The sequence below is a fragment of the Chionomys nivalis genome, chromosome 3 (genome assembly GCF_950005125.1).
Source record: "Chionomys nivalis chromosome 3, mChiNiv1.1, whole genome shotgun sequence".
Taxonomy (NCBI): domain Eukaryota; kingdom Metazoa; phylum Chordata; class Mammalia; order Rodentia; family Cricetidae; genus Chionomys; species Chionomys nivalis.
In genome coordinates, this window is record NC_080088.1 from 124,180,429 (window position 1) to 124,201,247 (window position 20,819).

The following is a 20,819-nucleotide window of genomic DNA, read 5'->3' on the forward strand; positions in this document are numbered from 1 at the left end:
AGTTCAAGGCCAGCCTTGGCAACTTGACAAGATCCTATATCAAAATCAAAATGGATGAGGGTGTAAAGACAGCAGCTTGTGACGGCAGTGACCCCAGCTACTGCTATTCCTTGACAAATATGGGAGCCAAGGATCCAAAAGAGCAAAGAAGGTCAGACCAGCTCATGTCAAAAAACCCTGTGGTTTTCCTTCTTATACAGGAATGTGTCATTACTGTAAATCTTGACCCAACAAGGCAAAGATAAAGTGTTCACGCCTGCAGACCTCTGCTTCAGGGTGGCAGAAACTCCTGCAGCTGTGTTCATACATCTGCACAAATACCGGGTTAAGGTGGAGTCCCGCAAATGCAGCTCCCTCAGCAGCCACACTGCTCCATCCTCAGGACTTCTAACACCACCCTGCCTGCAAATACTCAAACCAAGTTCAAAGTTGGCTGGGACTGCGCCTCCCGCCTGTAATCCCAGCTATGTAGGAGGCTGATGTCGCAGGAGGACTGCTTGAGACCAGCCTGAGGAAAACAGCGTAGTCCTGGCTCCAAAACAAAGCAGCAATCCTGGCTGGTCCTGACAACATGGGGTTACGTTTCTTCATTGATGGTCTAGGACACGAATTAGCCCACATCAAACAGAACTTGCAAGCCTCACAGTGCACAACCAGAAGTGTAATGATGGACCCAAGGGAGGGATATATAGTTATAAATGGTCTTTCCACCAGAGGCTAATAACCACAGTATGCAAAGAAACAGCCAAACAAAAGACGTTTAAAATAGGCATTTCTTCAGATGAATAGACAAATGGCCAAAAAAGATTTGGGAAGATCACTACAGGCCACAGGGCAAACACAGATTACACTACAGGGTGGGTCAGCAGGTAAGGTGCCTGCCATCAGCCTGACAACCAGGGTTCAGTCCCTAGACCCACTGGGTGGAAGGAGAATTCCATCAACTTGTCTCTGACCTTCACACGGCACCTACCACCCACCCCATCCCTGCCAATATAAAAAGTAAAAAATATGTGAATCTTACACCATCAGGATGAATATGGTCAAGAACTTCCCGGCAGCTCCTCAAACCAGAAGACAGATACTGGCGAAGACATGGACCCTCCCGTAGCACTGATGGGAGTCCAGTGGTGGAGCTGCTGTGCGGCACAGCGTGGTGGGTCCTCCAGAAACTACAACGCTACGGTGTGACCTCACAGTCTGCACCTCAAAAACTGGAGATGGATCCAGGTCTCAGCCACACGTACGTTTATGCCTCCATTGTCTGCACCAGTCAAAAGCCAAGTGCAACTAACGTGTCTACCTCTGGATAAATGGATCAACAAAAGAGGACACATGCTTGCCACGGCATATTCAGACTTGAGAGGAAAACCCCGTTCCGACACATCCGTGGCATGGCGAATTGAACCCGGTGCTGTAAAAAAATTTTTCAAGGATTTCTGGGTAAGCCGCTAGGCTGGAAGTCTTACCACCAAAATCCGACAAAAGAAAAGAGCGAGTGCTCAGTGTGCTCTCTGGGAAGGAAGAGACAAGGTCTGCTGGGGAGATCCCTGCAGGGAAGCAGGGCTCAGCTGGAAGCCCTCTTTACACCAGCGGGCCTGCCAATCAACCTGCAAGTAGAAAGCTGCCCCCTGAATACACGCCACCTACAGGGGGTCCAGGGGTCCAAGATAACTACCAAGAAAGGACTTAGAGCCTCCCATTCCTTAACCAGAAGACTGAAGCTGCAGAGGTCAATGGCTCCCATTGGTCCCTCCTGCACATGGCAACAGAAGCCTTCTAGGGCCATAGGGATTTGAGAACTTCCCCCTTTCAACTCAGCACAACTATGCCAGCCAAGTCAAACTGTAAATGTTCTGTTATTTCCTATTATATAACTTGTAAGCTCACATACATAGATTCATAGCGTTGCTTTTGTTTGTGTACTGCTCATTATCTGAAGTGTTTATTTTACATCCCCACTACCCAAGTTTACTATTTTTTAAATATTTATTATGTATACAATCTTCCATCTGTGTGCATGCCTGCATTCCAGAAGAGGGCACCAGACCCCATTACAGATGGTTGAGAGCCACCGTATGGTTGCTGGGAATTGAAGGACCTTTGGAAGAGCAGGCAGTGCTCTTAACCTCTGAGCCATCTCTCCAGCCCCCAAGTTTACTATTTTTAACTATATTGCTCAGCCATGCCTCATACTCTCCCCTTCCTACATTTCTTCTCTCCTTTTTACTTCTCAGATCTGACACTCTAGATCTGTGAGCCCTAACAGTATGTCAGCTTCTCCCTCTCACCACCTTATCCATCTCATTTGTTCTTTTCAAAGTCAACTTATTTTCCTTCCCACAACACTGCCCACTCCCAATCTCATTAAATGAGTCCATGTGCACGCCATACTGTCCTTGGTTGTCTTCCAACAGTTGCTGATGTCTCAAGGGCCCCTGTTAACTGGAGAGTCTAAAAACTGGGTGGCAATAGTCAGCAGTTAACATGCTACCCAGGGAAGAATGCAGAGCCTACCCAAGCGCTCAGAGCTCCTGGACCGAGGTGTTATTTTATCAACTACACAACTGTACCAATCTTGTATGTTAAAAATATAGCAACTGAACGAAAATAGCAAATTTTAAAGAACCAAGCAGCAAAAATAAGATATATAAATCCCATCGCAGTGACATAAACCTGAAAAATGAAGACGCAGAACCCCTCCAAAAATTACCAATCCTGTAGCAGCGGCATCTAATGGGAGTGGGTTAAATGAAATTCCAGTCACAGAACTCAATATCATGATCATAAGGATGTTCAAAACCCAAAACAGAGGAAATAAGGAAGACGATTAAACAGTGTGAAAAGGGATTCAACAAAGAGATGCTGAGGAAAACCTAGTCTGACGTACCAGAAATGAAAAAAAAAAAAAAAGAAAAACCAAGTCCATGGAAAGTCTCAATGATATCATAGATCAAGGAGAGAATTGAATGCCCAAGCCTGAAGACAAGGTGGAAGGAACAGAATGATCCAGCAAGGGCAGTGATAAAATACTGACACCATCTATTCCAAGTGGGAGTTTTAAGACATAAACAACACTCTAAAGAAACCAAACCTTTGGATTATAGACACATGAGGGAAAGAATCTGGTTCTACAGGCACAGAAAACATATTCAAGACTAACAGTTCTCCAGAGTTAGGGAGAGAGGCCCATCCAGATGACATAGACCAGAGAACCTCCCTTCGTCATGTTTTAATCAAAATACTAAGTACACAGAACAAAAAGAGGATATTCAAGAGAAACACTAAGTCACAAATAGCAGCAGCCCCACCAGAGTAATAGCAGACCTGGCAACTGACGCTTTAGAATCAGGATGGTGTAGAAAATGCACTTCCGGTTTTGAAAGACAACTCAGCAAACTGGACTCATACACAGCAGTGGGATCTGCCATAGAGTTGAAACTTTCCCCAGTAAAGAGACTGAAGGAATTTGTGACCATTAAGCCAACCCTACAGATAATATTTGAAGGAATCCTTCAGACCGAAGAGAAAACCAAATCCACCACAAGACTCTAAAAAGAAGAGCAAACCATACTGCAATAAGGGAAGGAAAACCCAAGCACTACAAAACCAACAAAGTAGCCGGAATAAAAAGACAACTTTCAATAATAATCCTGAAGAAATGAGACCGTTAGAATCCATTCAAAAGACATGGACTAGTAGATTGCATTAACAACACATGAAGCCTCAGAAAACAAATGCACCTCACCAAAAAAGGCCAACACTGCCTTAGGACAGAAAGGGTGGTCCAAGCAAATGGGAACGAGGAAACAAAGCTGTTCTAACATCTGACAAAATAGATGTGAAACCAAACTAATAAGATAGTAAAGGGGACTTTATATTAAGGGGAGCAGTCCCTCATGAGGACATTGCCATTCACACATGCCTGAACACAGGAGCATCCAAGTTCATAAACAAGTGCTGTTAAGTGTCACACAGTAACCCCAGCACAATAACAGTGGGCAATCGGGCATTCTGAAGGAAAACTATCTGAATTACATGACCCCATAGATCAAATGGATTTGACTGACATCTATAGAACATTCCACCCAACCACTGTAGAATGCATATTGTTCTTAGAAGACCATGGAACTTTGTATAAAAGAGATCATATATTACACAATGCAAAACTTACCACAGGAAAACTAAAATATTCCTTGTATATCCTCTCTGGTCACTGTGGAATAAGACCATGCAGGTCAACAGCAAGAGAAACCCTAGAGCATATACAAACTCCTGGAGATTAGACAACACAATTGAATGATGAAAGAGGAATCAAAATGGAAATAAAAACACCCCTGGAGTCAGGTGAAAACATAACATACCAACAGCTCTGGGATATAGTGAAGGCAGTCCTAGCAGGGCAGTTTACAGCTACATTTATGCCTACGTCAAGAAATTGAAGATTTTGAGTAACTATCTTAACAAGACACCTGAAAACTCCAGAAAAGGAGCATGCCAAATCAGTAAATGGAAAGAAATAATTAGATCAGGGGAGCAATTAATAAAATGGAAAAAGATACAAAGAATCAATGAAAGTTGGCTCTTTGAAGAATGAAACAAGATTGACAAACCTTTAGCCAAACTAACCAACAGAAAGCAAGGAAAGACCCAACCTGGAGATGAAAAGTGAACCATCACAACAGATACTGACAAGCTTCAGAAGATCATTGTGTATTACCTTGAAAAACATACATGCCAATAAACTGAAAAATCTAAAAGAAATGGATGTATTTCTAGATGCATCGTGACCCACCAAAGTAAACCAAAATGAGATAACGTTTAATTAGATCCATAAGAGTCAGCGAGACTGAAGCAGTGATTAAAGTTCAGGCCCACGTGGATTCCTGGTGAATTTTATCAGACCTTCAAAGGAGAGTAAGACCAACATTTCTCAAATTACTCCATAAAATATAAAAGGAACATTACCAAGGTCTTTTAACAAAGCTAGTATGACTGAGATACCAAAAGCAGAAAAATATGCAATGCAAAAGAAAATTGCAGACCAGTTTCTCTGATGAATACAAATGCTAACATTCTCAACAAAATATCTGCAAACCAAATCCAAGACCCTTCTTATATGCTAATGAGTGTATGAAGAAGGAAATCAGAAAAAACAAGCCCATTTAGTATATATATATATGCATGTATATATGTATGCACACACACATATATATGCACATATATATTCCGTAACCAATGGGCTAATAAAGATCATTGACCGTGACCAAGTTGGGTTTGTTCTAGAGATGCAGAGACTTCAATATATGTAAATCAACAAAAATTTTAAGTAGGTATCATCAAGGAGAAAAATCACATGGTTATCTCAAAAGATGGAGAAAAAGCTTTTGACAATATATACTATCCTACATGTTAAGTCCTGAAGACACCCAAAATAAAAGACAAATGTCTCAACATAATAAAACCTATACATGACAAACCTACAGCCAGCATTGTATTAAGTGGGAAAAACTTGAAAGCATTTTCACTAAAGCCAGGAACAAGGCAAGGGTGTTCATTTCTCCATTCCATATGGCGTTGAAAGTCTTAGAGCAATGAGACAATAGAAGCCGAGATATTGGAGTGGAAGAGGTCAGAGTATCTGTCTCTGTTTGCAGAGGTCATGATCCTATGTGTGAGATCCCAGGACTCCAACAGGAAACTGCCTACAGTTGATAAGGATCACTAGAAGAATGACAGAATGCAAATTAAAATACAAAAATTAGTAACCATCCCATACAGTAATAAGTGTGCTAAGAAAAAAATTAGGAAAACAAGCCCGTTCAGTATGTGTGTGTGCGTGCTTACACGCATTTTCATCTATGTGCGTACATATCCCACAGTCAATGGCTTGGTTCATGATAAAAAGAATTTAGTAAGCTAAATCATGAAAAAGGAAGCCTACCCTGTGCAGACACATCTGCTACTGAAGTCTGCAGCAAGCCACAGGCCAGCTACCCCAGACATGTTTCCCAGCATTGTTATGACAGTAAGACAGCAAATGGAGGTGACAGCTGTCAACGTCAGAGACTAAACAGTCATCATCTGGAGCACTCGAGAATCAGCTGATGACTACAGACGTGCACTCATGACAGTAGTTCATGGAGACCACACACATCCCAAGAAGATTCTGTGCAGCCAGGCCTACAGGTGCAGGTCTGGGACCCAGCCACTCAGGAGGCCAGCCTGGATGACACAGGGTGTCTCCCTGTGTCTTACATTTTCAAACTGAAAAAGTAAGCTAAAGCCTGGGCGAGTGGCTCAAGGGTAGAGAATACAGTAAGATCCATAAATCCTTAATAATTTAAAGACCCATAAAAAGGGAATAAAAATAAATTTCTGACTCTCTTGTTAGACAACAGGAAGTATATTCCCTGTCAGACATGACGGTTTCCCCTGAGCCTAACCTAAATATGGCATAGACTTTCTCTAAACAGAGGAATGAGGGTCTGCTGTAGAGCCAAGGCTCACTGAATATATTATAAAACCCTGATTATAACCATATTATAAAAATACAGAGATGGAAAGAGCAGACCCAAGAGCTTCAGTCTATGCAATCCTCCATACCAGTTAAATTTAGCATATATGGTAGGGATGAGATATTTAAGAGGGCAGCTTTCTTTAAAAAAAATTGCTTTTCTTCCATTTGTGTCCGTTTATGTGTGTGTTTGTGTGAGTGTATGTAACGAGTGTGCATATGGAGGAGGGGTAGAAGAGGGAGCTGGAGTTATAAACAGTTGTGAGCCACCAGGCACGGGGAGTTAGAACCAAACTTGGGTCTTCTGCAAGAGAAGCTTAACGCTCTGAGCCAGCTCTTCCGGCACAGGACAGGTCACTTTAGGAACGATCTTTATAAGGTTCTAACTCAGGAGAAAACGAAACATAGCCACAAGTTAGCACGTGAGAAACAGGCACAGAACTGAAGAAGGAAGGGTAGCTCACCGCGGTGAGCCGCCTCCTACACACCATTCATGAAGACAATGCACTGTGACCTCATACAAATTCATAGACCAACACTGCTCCAAATGAAAAGTTAATGAAGACTGATGAGAAGCCAAGGACAATGGCACTAGGTTTTGATCCTAATACATGAACTGGCTTTGTGGGAGCTTAGCCTGTTTGGACGCTCACCTTTCTGGACGTAGATAGAAGGACCTTGGTCTTCCCGCAGGACAGGGAATTTAGACTGCTCTTCAGTATCGAGAGGGAGGGGGAATGGAGTGGGGGGAGGAGAAGAGGAGTGGGGATAGGGGGAGGGAAGTGGGGGGAGGGGCAATATTTGGGAGGAGGGGAGGGAAATGGGAAACGGGGAGCAGGTGGAAATTTTAATTAAAAAAGAATAAAAAAAAAAAAAGAAAAAAAGAAAAAAAAGAAAAAAAAAAAAAAAGAAAAGTTAACCAGTAGACTGTGTGGCCTATAGAAAGACATTGTCACTCTGTGCAAGGAGGTGTGGCTATCCCACCAAAACCCACATGGGGGTGTCAAAAGCTCACCAAAAATCTGCACGGCAGTGTGGCTACCCCACTAAAACCTGCTGTGAAATCTCGGCAGCTCAGAGAATCGGACCTCTAAAACCCTGCGTGCCTGAGGCTGTGGAGAGGGGATCTCTGGGAGCATCCACCACTGTATGGAGAAAGCAGGACTCCCAAGAGGGGGTGGCCATGGGAGGCAACCACAGAGAGTAGTCACAGGGGTGGGGGATATGCAGAGGACAGCTAGACACAGACGCACGAAGTCAAGCCCACCCTGTGTATGGCCTCCTTTACTCAGCCGTAGAAGAGGACTGAGCAGGAAGAGTGACTCTCTGGTGTTGGGCTGTGGGTGACGCCAGGGCTGGTCCACTTGAGGGTTTGGCTGTGGGAGGGGAGGTGGGGGAAGCTGGGGCTGGTCCACCTGTTTGTTTTGTTTTTTTACATCCTATTCTCCATGAGAGAAACTCCACCACCCAGGCCATAAATAACCTAGGAAATCAGATTGTTTTGTAAATGTTTGGATGGATGGTGGCAATTTTGTGCTTGCTTTGTCTATGGTTTGTAGACACAGAAAATACTATAACTAGTAGAGAATAGCAAGAGACCACAGTGCTAACTTCCTTCCCTCCCTCCCTCCTTCTCCCTCTTCATTCCACCCTCCCTCCTCCTCTTCTTTTTCCCCTTGCCTGCCCTCCCTCCCTATCCTTCCTCCTTTCTCTCCTTTTCTGTTTTTGAGACAGGATCTAGCTATATAGCTATATAGCTCAGGCTTGCCTTGAACTTACAATCCTCATGTCTCAGCCCCCCATGTCCCAGGCTCGTAGCCATGTGTCACTTTGGCCCCCAGATTTCCGTATTATATACAAAAGAAAACTCAGCTCAGAGAGGCAGCAAACCAGGCAAATGCTTCAGAATGTGATATATACAGATCGCAGCTTATGTGCTACTTTAAGAGAGAGAAAACCAGGGCTTGGGATAAAATGAACAGCATTTCTCCATGTTCCAAAAACTTACATAATAAAACCCATCTTCATCGATTTCACCAAAAACAGTAATAATGTCTCCTGTGCAAAACGGAAGTTCTGCCTGCAAAGACAGAAGACAGAGCTAAGAGAATGTTGTAACACAGGCATTCTACAAGGCCCTGGATTCTTCCTATTCTTTGGGAATTAACCTGTCTTTCACCTAAGATAGGATGTAGGGTGCAAAGCTGAGGGGACGGGGAGGGAGGTTATCTGCTCAAAGCTGGGGGAGGGGGGGCATCTGTTCTAAGTAAACCTAAGAGAAACGTGTAGATTAAAAGCCATCGCCACCTCCTGGTAATGCACAGGAACTCTAGTCACGTGGTAAATCCACACACCTGGAAGACTGGAGAATGAGGACCATTGGGAAACAACCTCTCAGCACCAAGAAAATCGCCCAGCCCCACCATCAGTTCAACACCCATCTGTTCAGTGTCAGGTCCCAGTCTGGGGAGAGCAGAGAACGTATTCAGGAGTCAAACTGTCCTTAGACCCTTTGGACTATGGTCATAGAGCCCGGAAGAAGGGAGAAACAGAAAGCTAGCTGGGGATGACTACAAGTGTGGCTGTCTCTAATAAGAGGGAAGTGATTAGGTTTCCCAGCCAGCAAAAAAAAAGCTGTGGGCAGGAATTCAGATCAATCTGGTTTAGGGGTGGGCAACTCTTTTTTTTTCCTTATTTCTGATCATGTTCTGCTTTTATGCCATGGGGTGCCCGGCCGTCCCAGGCACCCAGAACACCCGCCCTCCCTCTCATCTTTCATATGCACATGAGGGATCATCAGCCACAGTGACGTTGGTTTCTCTGCTAAAAGGGACTCCATATTGCCATGAATGTGGGTCATAGGTCGCTCTTGTATAGTTATGCAGGGAGACTTGAGCCACAGGGACAAGAATTTGCCACTCTAACTGTCCTCATGACATCAAACACTTGTGATATACCATACGTGTATTTTTGGCATACATCTCCATGACACAGTTTGTAAACTAGACACCCTAATAGATGGGTAGGAACTTAGAACACAATGCGCAAGAATACCCTAGATAAGGCTAGCACGTCTGCATTCTCAGCAGCAGACTCGTGCACTACGCTGGATCAGGGTGATTCCCAGCTGGGTGGAATGCAGCGGGAGAGTTTGTGGGTGTGGCTAAGAATGGTCATTTGCTCTCTCATCGTTGATTTCTGGAGTTTCCACTGGCATCCTTGGACCTCGGCTGCCCACAGGTAACTGAAAACATGGACCTGTGTTTTCTGAAGCTGTCTGTGAGCCAGAGAATGAGACTGCCATCTCTGACGCGGCTTGCCACCCGGTCTCCCTCTCTACAATGCTCAGGGAAGAACATGACCTAAACGCAGATGGACCAAGTGTGGCACCCACGAGAGGCTTAGCCAGGAAGGCATTAGGAGCAGGTCCAGAGCAGTGTGAAAGACCTCTGGGCTGGTACCTCAACATCCACATTGGGGGAGCTTTCCCTTGGGTCATAGTCGTAAAGAGCCACCATTCTTCGTGTGGGCACAGAGTGACCCCGGCCACCTCTTCTGCTTCTCTCTGCAAAACCAGAAGATCTAGTTGTGAAGAGGCCACTCAGTGCCCAAAGGGTGTGTGTAAGCTGTTAATGTCCCTGGCTTGGGAAAATGGTCTCAGCCTCCAGTGTTTACCTTCACAGTGGCATTCCCCCTTGGGACTACCATGCCATGGGGGCTCCATGAGGTAGGGGACCTCCTCCCAAAGTGAGTGCAAGTGGTCTGAGGCACCAGGTGGCTACGACTTGGGAAAGCCTAGTAGGCACCATGAGGCTCTGACCATTGCTTTGGAAAAAAGCCACAGCTACCCCTTGAACTGAAACCTTCCCTCCTACAAGGAAGATGGAGGCTCTTAATAAAGCTAAGGAAACTTGGATGGCTCAGCACACTCGGAAGCTTACAAGGCTCACAAGGCCCCACCCCAAGCTTCTAAAGCTGTGAATAACTGCTAGAGAACACAGCTCTTGGTGAAACCAGCTAGCTGCTGGGTGTGCAGGAACTCGGTACAGTTTTGGCGAGTCATCACATATGCTGGGGGTGATGTCTTTGAGTCACCCAGAGTAGCATGGCCAGGTGGCAGCATCATCTCACCAAAGCAAGGTGAGCATAGTTACCATGATGGACAGCACCGGCAAAACAACGCCTACAATGGCCTGGCTTTGGGGACAGGCTCATTAATCATGGTGTTTCTTAGAACAAAACAGATACGCCTACCCAGGTACTGCTTGATCTGTATAGCAGAGAAACTCTAGAACAAATGAAAGAAAGGCTATATCGGATCATACTAGCAGAGAATCACAGCCCATCAGTGAGTTTCCAGACTTAAGCTAATTACAGATCCAAAGCCCCCTGAATAAAGGGGAGGCAGACCCCATGAGGAAGAGCCACGTTACAGCACCGATGGGTTTTACTGTCAGCCTTCCTCCCATCCTTCTCCAGAGAGCCCTACAGCCTTTTATTAGTGTATCTGTACACTGGGGAGGGGGAGCCTCAACTGAGGATTTGCCTCCACCAGATTGGCCTGTGAGCAAGTCTGGGGGGGGGATCTGTTTTTATTGATGATTAATGTACGGGTGGGGACAGCCCTCTGTGGGCGGTGACACCCCTGGGTGCTAGGTTGTAAAGGCAGCAGGTTCTGGTCTGTGCCTCAGATCCCGCTCTACCTTTCCTCAGCACTGTGCTGTGGACCATAAGGTGAAATAAACCCTTTCCTCCCCAGGTCATCTTTGCTCGTAATGTTTTATTACAACAGAAAAAAAAACCCAGAACAGAAAACGAAGCCTTTTAGCAGCACTTCACCCATCAGACACTTTCGTGTGTGTGTGTGCACGCGCGCGTGTGTGTGCACTGTGTGTGTGTGTGCACGTGTATGTGTGTGCATTGTGTGTGCACAAATACTAGGACGTGGTAAACACTCCTAAAGCGTGCAGGTGGAGTGCAGTGCTGGCTTGCAGAGTGAGTTCTACCCAACAAGAAGGGAGGGAGTAGTAAATTCCTCCCCCAAGAATTGGACACTCAGAGGTTCTGTGCGGCCTGTGCTTCTGGGGGTTGAGGCTCCCCCCATACACCCCACTATGGGCTGCTCTAAATGTAAGTACAGCCGAGCCTAAGGGATTGTGCGCACCTATTTTATCCACAGGTGTGTTCAGAGGGCGGAAGCCTTGTCTCAGCAGCTGGTCCATCATCTCCTCATCATCCTCACGGATCTCGGAGACCATGTTACAGGGAATGAGGCCGAGCTGGGCGCAGGTCTCCCCACGGTAGAAGCCATCTGCGTCTTTGTCTCCATATACCTGGAGCCGTTGGGGACAGCAGAGCATTTTGATAGACTGGCTCAGCCATATGTTAGCCCCACCAACAGCAGAGGCACCTCAAGCCCAAACTGCTTAGAACACACATTTCAAAGCCCACCCTTGACCTGCATCAGTCATAGGCCTAGTGGCCCAGTGACCATGGCTCCTCGCCTTCTCGCCCCTCCCCTTTGTTGGTGTGCCTGCCTGAAGTTTGGGTGTAGGACACAGAAACCTCTGCTTTTCAAATTCAGGGTCTGTAAGCATAGGCTCCGATTGCACATGAAGTACACAGAACACATTTAGGCAGGCAGGTCTGTGTGCATAGGAATGTGCACAATCCCATCAGGCAGACAGGTGAAAGCAGTGACCCTCTTCCTAGGTGAAGCAGAGGCAATGCCTAGCCTATGTTCCAGGCTTTCACAGTCCCAAGTCATCTCCTCCATCAGCCCATTAAGTCTAAAGGCCACGCCCTCCCATGCTTGCACAAGCACCACTCCATCCCCGCTGCGAGTCTCGGCCGCCTGTCCCGCCTGTCCCACCATACCGCAGCCATCACTACCTTGATGATCTGTCCTTCTTTGAAGGGAAGCTCCTCCTCAGCGGCATCAGGGTTGGGGGACATGGTCAGTGGATCATAGTCAAACAGTGCCACGAAGATGCGGGCCGGGAGCTCCTCAGCACCAGGGTCAGTTTCTGACTCATCATAGAAGTCTGGAGAAAGGTGGTCTCGTCGGATGTATTCATCTAGACAGTGCAGGGGACAGAGCAAAGGGACGGCGGCGTGACGCCAGGGGTGCATCTGTGGAAAGGGTAGCCCTGGGTGTTCCTCTCTGTCTGTTTGGGCTCACCCTGGGGCCAGAAATCCCCCAGAGGTAGACTGGGGGATTGCTTCAGAACAGGACCTCACTCCAAACTAAGCTACAAAGTGAGAGGAAAGCCGTTGGAGCAAAAACGCCTTGGGTCAGTGGCTCTGCCAGAATAGGTGTTTGGTCCCCTCAGAGTGCAGGTGTGACCCTCGTGAGATGCTTCCTGGGTCCTCAGCAGAGCACAAGGCTAACTCTAAGTTTATTTACCACTCACATCTCAGGGTTCAACATGGTGGACAGCGCCGTTCTCCCAGATCTGGGTGTTACACCCTCCACCGAAGGGAATCCATGCCTTTTGAGTATCTAATTCCGATTTGTTTAGGATCCTAATGCGTGTGTGGTGTGTGTGTGTGAGTGTGTGAGGGTCACTTGACATCATGAGGTGTGCTATACCTGCGAGGTGCCCATTACAGACTCCTCTCATGCTGACACTGAACTTCACCATAATCTTGCCTCTTGAAAAGATGGCAACTAGAACCTTTGCCCTTCCCACAAAGGATTTGTTTTTAATTATGTATAGGTATGCGCATATGGGTGCAGGGGCTGCAGAGGCTGGAAGAGTCAGATCCTCCAAGAGCTGAAGTTACAAGCAGTCATGAGTTTCCTGGTGCAGTTTCTGAAGTCAAACACCCACTAGAAGAACAGTGTATGTTCTTAACTACTGAACTACCTCTCTAGCCATCCCCTCCCCCACCCATCTTGGACACTTTCATTGGCTCCAGGGCTCTTCCAAGTCAGTGTCGATGCTTGACTGTCCCGCAGTTTATGGGGTTGTGACAAGAAATAAAAGTCCGTGTATGTCTGGGGCAGGTCAAAGTGTTCTTCAGATACTTTCTGTGTCTAGTTGGTCAAATCTGAGAATGTGGAAGCTGAAACGCAGTGGCCAATTGTGTGCACATGTGTGTAGCGAGCTGCGTGAAGCCACACCTGATGGCAATGTAGAGAGCTGCGTGGAGTCGCACCTGATGGTGCTGGCTCCCGCCCTCAGCGATCCCGAAAGCAAGTGCTCTCTGTGATAATCAACTCCTAATATCAACTAGGCCTGACTTATGCTATTATCACACAATGATTGTCAGCTGCTTGCATATGCGTGGACCTATGAGTAGTGCCCACCTGGCAATCCAGGATTGGTAGCCCATGCCTACTTAAGGGCTGGGAGAGGTTTGCCCTGGGAGAGAGGAAGAGAGAAGGAGAGAGAGAGAGAGGAAAAGAGAAATTTTACAATTGTCAAAAGGTCCTGAATAAAACTGCAGTGAGAAGAGCTCCAATGGTCGCATCATCCTTGCTGGACAAGGGGGGCAGCCACACATGTGCACGCACATGTATATAGGTATGCATTTCATAGAGAGGGAGACAATAGAACAGAGATTCTCAACCTTCCTAATGCTGCGACCCTTTAACACAGCTCCTCGTGTTGTGGTGACTCTAACCATAAGATTATTTCATTGCCACTTCCTAACTGTAATTTTGCTACTGTCAGGAATCATGATGTAGGTGTGCAGGATATCTGACATGCGATCCTGTGAAAGGGTCATTCAACACCCACCAGGCTCACAACCCACAAGCTGAGAGCCTGCCGCGTCTGCGGCCAGGTAACGATCCTGGGAACGGATCAGGAACCAAAATTGGCAGGAGGAAAAGAGGCTTGGGAGATAACCTGGCCAAACAACTATCTCTAGCCTGGGACTCAGGGGACGGCATAGGTGGACAGAGAACACCAAGGAGGTGGCTTCTTTCACCCCGCTCCCATAATGATGCAAAGATGCACACCTGCACTGATGTGGTCATCACATTTGATCATCACCCATCATTCCATAGTCACCATTTTCCAGACCCCAAATACGTGTAATGTTTACCTGTCCCATGCCAGAAAATCTAAGTGAAAAAAACTAAAATCTTCCGGATTTAAAATGAAGTGAAATGAGAAACCCCCCACCATACGATTTCCCTTGTCTTTATTTCTCCGATGCCATCTGTACCTTAGGGAACAAACTATTGGTACCGCTGCCTTCTTGTCCTGGCATCTCTCCCTTTCTTGCTCACGTATTGTCAACATGCCTGGTGGGCTGGGGAGATGGCTCAGAGGTTAAGAGCACTGGCTACTTTTGGAGAGAGCCCGGGTTCAGTTTCCAGCACCTACACAGTGGTTCCCATCAACCTGTAACTCCAATTCCAGGGTATCTGGCTCCCTGTACATGGAGCACAGACACGCAGGAGGACAAACACTAATAATATAGATAAAGACAAATCTTAATTAAAAACATGATGCGTATGTATGGGTCTATAAATAATGTTCAGTAACTGTAAAAACATAAGATACAATAGCACAAAATGCCTTTTAACTTGTGATTGAAACACAGCCTGGTCTGCTAATGTCTTCATTGTGGTTGTGGCAGGCAGCAGTCTGACAACCCCCACAGCCACTCTTAAAGGATGATGTGTAGAAGCAGAGCAGCTGAGGGGCCCCATGTTGGCTCTAGCTGGGTATGCAAGAGGAGCTTAGCTCCCTGTCATGTGACCTGCTTGGAGAAGTTTCAGCTTAGAAACAGTTCTGGGATTGGAACTTGTGAGTGGGGCCTTGGCCAGCGTTTGGTGTCTGTCAGTTCTTTGCGCGTCCCTGGGTTGAGTGATGTGGCACCTCTGTGGCTAGCAAGGCTCTGTGGTCAGGAGCTGAGTGTGAGCCTAAGGATGGAGGCCTATGGTCAGCTTCCCCTGGACAACATCAGTAAGTCCTCCGGGGTCCACAGGAGTGCCTGCGCTCAGGAGCGGCCACTGCAGCTGATGTGTGATCAGTCTCACCGAAACGTCTGATGTTGTCTACAATAAGCAATGTTTTCTTGGCAGAGACGGATTCTGTCTTTTAAAGGGCTAGACTTTGCCCATCTAGTTTCAATTGTCAGCATTTCCTGTGAGCATAGGATGTGCTGTGTTCCCCAATACCACCAGGAGGATGGGAAACAATGAGGGAGCATTCAAGGTGATTAGTAAGACAGATTCTATTATGCTTGGATGGGTGAGACCACTGGCTTTCTGAGCGGTGATGCCCCGCCCCCAGGCCTTGCATTTGATGGGCAAGTAAGAGTAACCCAAAGGTCAAAAGTTACTGAGGAAAAAATTAGGCACAACAAAATGTCTTTTGAAACAGAGAGTCAGCTAAGGAACCCGGTGCCATTAGACAGGGAGCTAAGAAGCCTTTGTTTTTAAATCATGCAGAACACGGTTTACTTAATATTAGTGTTAGAAATCAGAATATTAATAGCCACCATATGTTTCTTAGTTGCGGCTACACTGTCTATTAGAGTGTGCCCAGGAAAATATGATATGCAGACTTCACTACCTCTAGGAAAGAAACACTGATGCTTTTGGAATATGGCAGGTTTCCAAAATGCTAATTACTGATGTTTTTCCTTAAATTTTACCTTTTATTTTATATGTGAACTATGTGTGTGCGGCGACCAGAAGATGGCACCAGATCCCCTGGAACTGGAGTCACAGCCAGTTTTAGGTGCTGGAAAATGAACCCAGGTCTTCTGCAAGAGCAGCAACTGCTCTTCACCACTGAGCCATCTCTCCAGACCCTAATGGCTACTGTTTTAACATGCAAAGAGAACTGAGGAGCAGAGAAACATGTTATCTGACCCCTGGTTATTACTCACCTACTCCTTGGCCCACCTGCCTATGTTCTTCTTGGTGAGTGATAGGCCTATCACATGGATGTTTCCTTCCGAGCTGTTCACAGGCACTTGGCTTTGTCTTTCCACACCGTGCAAAGTGCTGGGTTTAAGTTATATTTTTCACACAAGGTCTTGAGTGACTCCAAGAACTAAGAAGAGATAAGGGAGCTGCCATGGGCTCATTCTCTTTCAAGTATTAGGATGGAGGGTGTGATCTTTTTTACATGGCATTACTCTCTTTGGGGCCAGTCACATGCCTGCAGCCTCTTGAGTTCTTCACCTTAAGAATCCAGAGAAACCTTGCATAAGATTTGATGACAAGGGTCCCAACTAAGACAGTAAAGGCTGTCCCTGGCTCTTACTGACAAGGGTATCTGACAGGACAGTGCAGGCAGGCTGTCCTCAGCTCTCAGTGACAAGGATATCTGAATATCTATCTGGGCATGGGATGTCCCTACCTTTCCTTTTCTTTTCTTTTCCTTTATCTCCGACTTTCTGTGGTCATAGCAATAAGTTCCTGGCCTGGGAGACTGAAGTAGGAATTCTACTCTAATGCCTTAAATGACATAAATCTCAGTGCCCATAGAAATGTCCATTCCTGCCTATGACATCTCTGCATGGAGTGGCAGGGTGGAGATAGGATTCATAGAAGCCTGTTTATTTGGCCATGTGGCATCTCCAGCAGCCCTGCACCCTTTCTTTGCCCAACAATAACACTGAGACTGGGCAGGCAACTTGGCTAGCAGAGCAGGAGCTGAACTCTGAGTGGGTCCGCCCTGGCTCTCAAGCCTCAGGACCGAAGTCCCACTGAACAAGACAGCCCAAACCCTTTTCTGCTCACTTTGTCAGGGACATTTGGCCTGGCTAGGATTGGGAGAGCAGAGCCCTGCACTGATCAGCTATCTTGGGGTCCATGCTTTTTGAGTCTGGTCATACACCTCTTGCTATCTTTTGGATTAGTAAAGACAGGTTTTGGTGGTAGTGGTTGGGTGGGGTTTGGTGGGTCACACTCCACCAGCTGAGGACGTCCAGCATCCCATGGCATCCTTAAGGGTAAAGCAGGTGCCTGGTGATGAGAGCAGAGCTACAGAAGCAAATGCTTCCCTGCAGAAGGAACAAGCCCAGAAGGGATTCCTACTGCTGTTTTGCTTCTTCTTGGGGTTGGGGAAAGAATCATGTTCCAGTACTTCCTGCTCACTGTGATTTGAATCCTTTCCAATTTGGGTCACCTGAGCAGTTTTCTTCCACTCTGAAATGGCGAACCTGGTATTGTCCCCAGCCATTCCTGCTTTGTGTCTTTCCTACGGTGTGTGTGTGTGTGTGTGTGTGTGTGTGTGCACACGCGCACAAAACCCTGGTTTATTGGATCCTCCCAATCCCTGTTACCTCACGAACGCCACTTCTTAGAATTTCTGTCCCCATGGCTCTATCCCAATGGCAACACTGTCACCCCCATCTGCAGAAACCCTTAGCATGAGTTGGTGACAACCAACAGCCAAAGGACAGTTTTGAGTCCCACTGACTGAATTCCAAATGGTTTGTAAGAAAAGGAAGCCCAGGTGTCATGAGTGGGTGGAGAGAATAGGACTGAGGTGGATGGCAAGGGGCGGGGCCAGTGGTGGGTAAGAAAGGGAGCACATGTCTTAGGGACACTTCCAGCTTCCAGGTGTTACCAAGACTTGCATCAATATGACCTATGACCTCAGATGACTCCACTCACCACGAGCTCATGTGGATATTTGGGGTATATAGTCAACTATAGTCAACTCAATCTCCCCCACCCCCCAGGAAATTCCTAAAGCACATCTCTGAGTGTGTCTCTGAGAGTGGCTCTAGAAAGGATTTAGCAGGAGGAACTGTGTCCTCCATGTGGGAATGTGGGAGGCACCATCCTAGGGACTGGGGTTGATGACGTAAGAGAGGAAAGGATCAAGCCAGTAGATAGAGTATTCTGTTCTCTCTTTCTCCTCTCCCCACTCCCTCTGTGTCTCCCCTCCCCACCTCCTCCTCCATCCTCCCTGCCACAGTGGACTGAACCCTGACACTATGAGTCCCCTTCTCCTTTTTCCTCTTGTTTTTCTCAGGCACTTGTCATGGGACAAAAGCCCTAATGTGTGACCTGTGAACTGTTCTTAAGTAGGCGGTGTACAGAGAGTGTATGATAGGGATCAGGCCACTAACCAATGGATGGAGCCATCGCCGGCCTGTGCCTCTGAGGACCTCCGCCACTGTGAGAATACCTTCGGCTCACGTGATCCATCCGGTCTCCTCGCCCCATCAAAGCGGGGTTTCCTAAAATCTAGACCCAAGAGAACACCGTGGTTAGATCTGGCCAGCCTTGGAAGGAAAAGAGGAGTTAAAGCCAAATCAATCCGGATCAGAAGCAGAAGCACTAAAGGCAACTAAACGTAGCTTTTAACTGAAAGGTTAGCTGAGTGACCTGGGGGAGGAGCCAGCCGGGCCCAGGAGCCTGCTTTCTACATCAGGGTCCTTTCTGGACTCACCGCAGTGGGGCTGGTAGGGCTGGGAGTCAAAGGGAGTCATAGGAGGAAGCTTTTGGTTGATGTTATTGCTGCTGAAGCCAAATCCACTGAAGCAAATTGACTGTGGTTTACAGCTCAGGCTCCATGTCAGTTAAGTCTTCTGGTTTTACTGTCCCACCCTCAAGTGTCACAGTACCAGAGATACACTGCTGTAGTTCCCAAAGTCCCTCACAGATTGAAGGGGTTTGGAGGGTTCTGGACCCTCAGAAGGTAGTGCCTGTACTATCGGCTTTGATCGTGCTCTATGGTTAACCTGAGCTCGAGCCAGCCTTCTGTCTGGGGATGTCGACTTCTCATCTGGACTAAGGGGCAGAACTGACTGAAGGGAAGCAGGTTGGTAAGAATCAGCCTGTTGGTAGCAGTTCCCAGGACTCAGGAGCCAATGGGACAGAGGCCGTGGGGTGCAGGCAGGGCCCAAAGAGTGCAAAGCTCAGAAGGTGGCTTGCTGCGGTGTTGATGGCCCACCTGTGTGCCCAATGGCAGCTGAGCACAGCAGGGGCGCAGATGTTGTAGAGAGGATACAATTACAGAAATATGAAGCCTCAGATGACCCCCCCCCCCACTGTGTGGTAGACACAGAGGGAACAGAGATTGGGGGTAATGAAGACTTTGGGAACAATTTGCAAAACTGAGTTTCTTCCCTGGTTATTCTCCGTGTTTTTAAACAGTTATAGATGAAAGCCAAAAGGAAAAAGTAAAACTTAAAAAGCCAAAACAACAAGGGCAAAAAGCCTTTGATCATACCACCCATCCTCCGTGGGCCCCTGAGGATCATTTTAGGGGGTGGGGGGATGTGTGTTTCTCGGGTTCCAGATACTCAGCAGTTCAGCTAACCCTTAATTAAAACTTAGATTCAGTTGTCCTTTAAGGAAAGCAGCCGTAACCATCGCTGATTCTGTGGGGGAGATTGTTACTCCAAAGCAAGAAAACCTTCGGGATGGTCAAGCAGCTGGGAAGCAATGGGACTGAAGAAATCAAAAATGCAGGGAGAACCAAAGAGAGCGGCCCAGAGAGTCCCCGGATGCACTCCAAAACCCGAACCAAAGGCAAAACCAACAAAAGGATGAGAGCACGGATTGGTTTGGCAAGCGCGCAGGGAGGATGGTTACTTGACACACCAAAGGGCCGTCTGCCACTCGGGGAGGAGGCTGTGCCAGACGCTCAGCTGCCCTATTGTCGGGCATGGCTGGGCTTTTCCTCCAGACACCCCGAAAATCTTTGTGGTCGCTGGCCTCGTCCCAGCCATCCCTCCTGGGCACGGGCCTCTCCGGGCTGAGTTGGGCGTCATCGCTCCTGATGATGTCACTGGGGTCCACCTGCTCCCCAAAGTCCTCTTCGATGCTGCTCTGTCGGGTCAGCGTCCGCCTCCGGGCCAGCAGGGGCCTTGGGCTTCTCCTACATGGACAGTGACCAGGGCCTGGACTGCACTTGGCCGAGGTGCTCCTGAAACTAAACCCAGATTCTTCCTCCTCACTGCCACAGTCCAAACCACTGTCCGGACTCCTGGTGGCCGAGCGGCTGAACTGACAGCCTCTGTCTTCCAGAAAGAGATCCTCCATATGGATGCCCCTGTGCTCTGCAGGGAGCCAGGAACCCTCTAGGACTGGATGCCCCCAACAGGACCTCGCCGGCCCACGATCCATAGCCAACAAGGCCCTGGCTCTGGAGGACCCCATGCCTTGTCTGAGCAGCGGCTCGCCATGCTCCCTGTCTTCCTCAGCTACCTCGGGGATACTGAACAGTCTCTTACTGCGGTGGGGCTGTTGGGGGAACTCGGGCTGCTCCAGGAAAGCGCCTTCCAAACTCCTAGTCTTATGGCATTCCTTGGGGACAGCTTGTGAGAGAGAGCGGTGTATGACCAGATATGAGGTGGTAGAGGAAGGAGA

General features: G+C 47.5%; 1 protein-coding gene across 1 annotated transcript in view; it reads right to left on the minus strand.

Annotated features, from left to right (window-relative positions):
* Positions 1-20,819, minus strand: part of LOC130871589 (RIMS-binding protein 2-like) — a 54,625-nt gene that overhangs the window by 1,310 nt on the left and 32,496 nt on the right. The window contains 6 exon segments of the mRNA XM_057765066.1: positions 8,526-8,597; positions 9,979-10,082; positions 11,682-11,850; positions 12,410-12,594; positions 18,572-18,689; positions 20,052-20,756. Of these exon segments, the coding sequence (XP_057621049.1) occupies positions 8,526-8,597; positions 9,979-10,082; positions 11,682-11,850; positions 12,410-12,594; positions 18,572-18,689; positions 20,052-20,756 (1,353 nt within the window).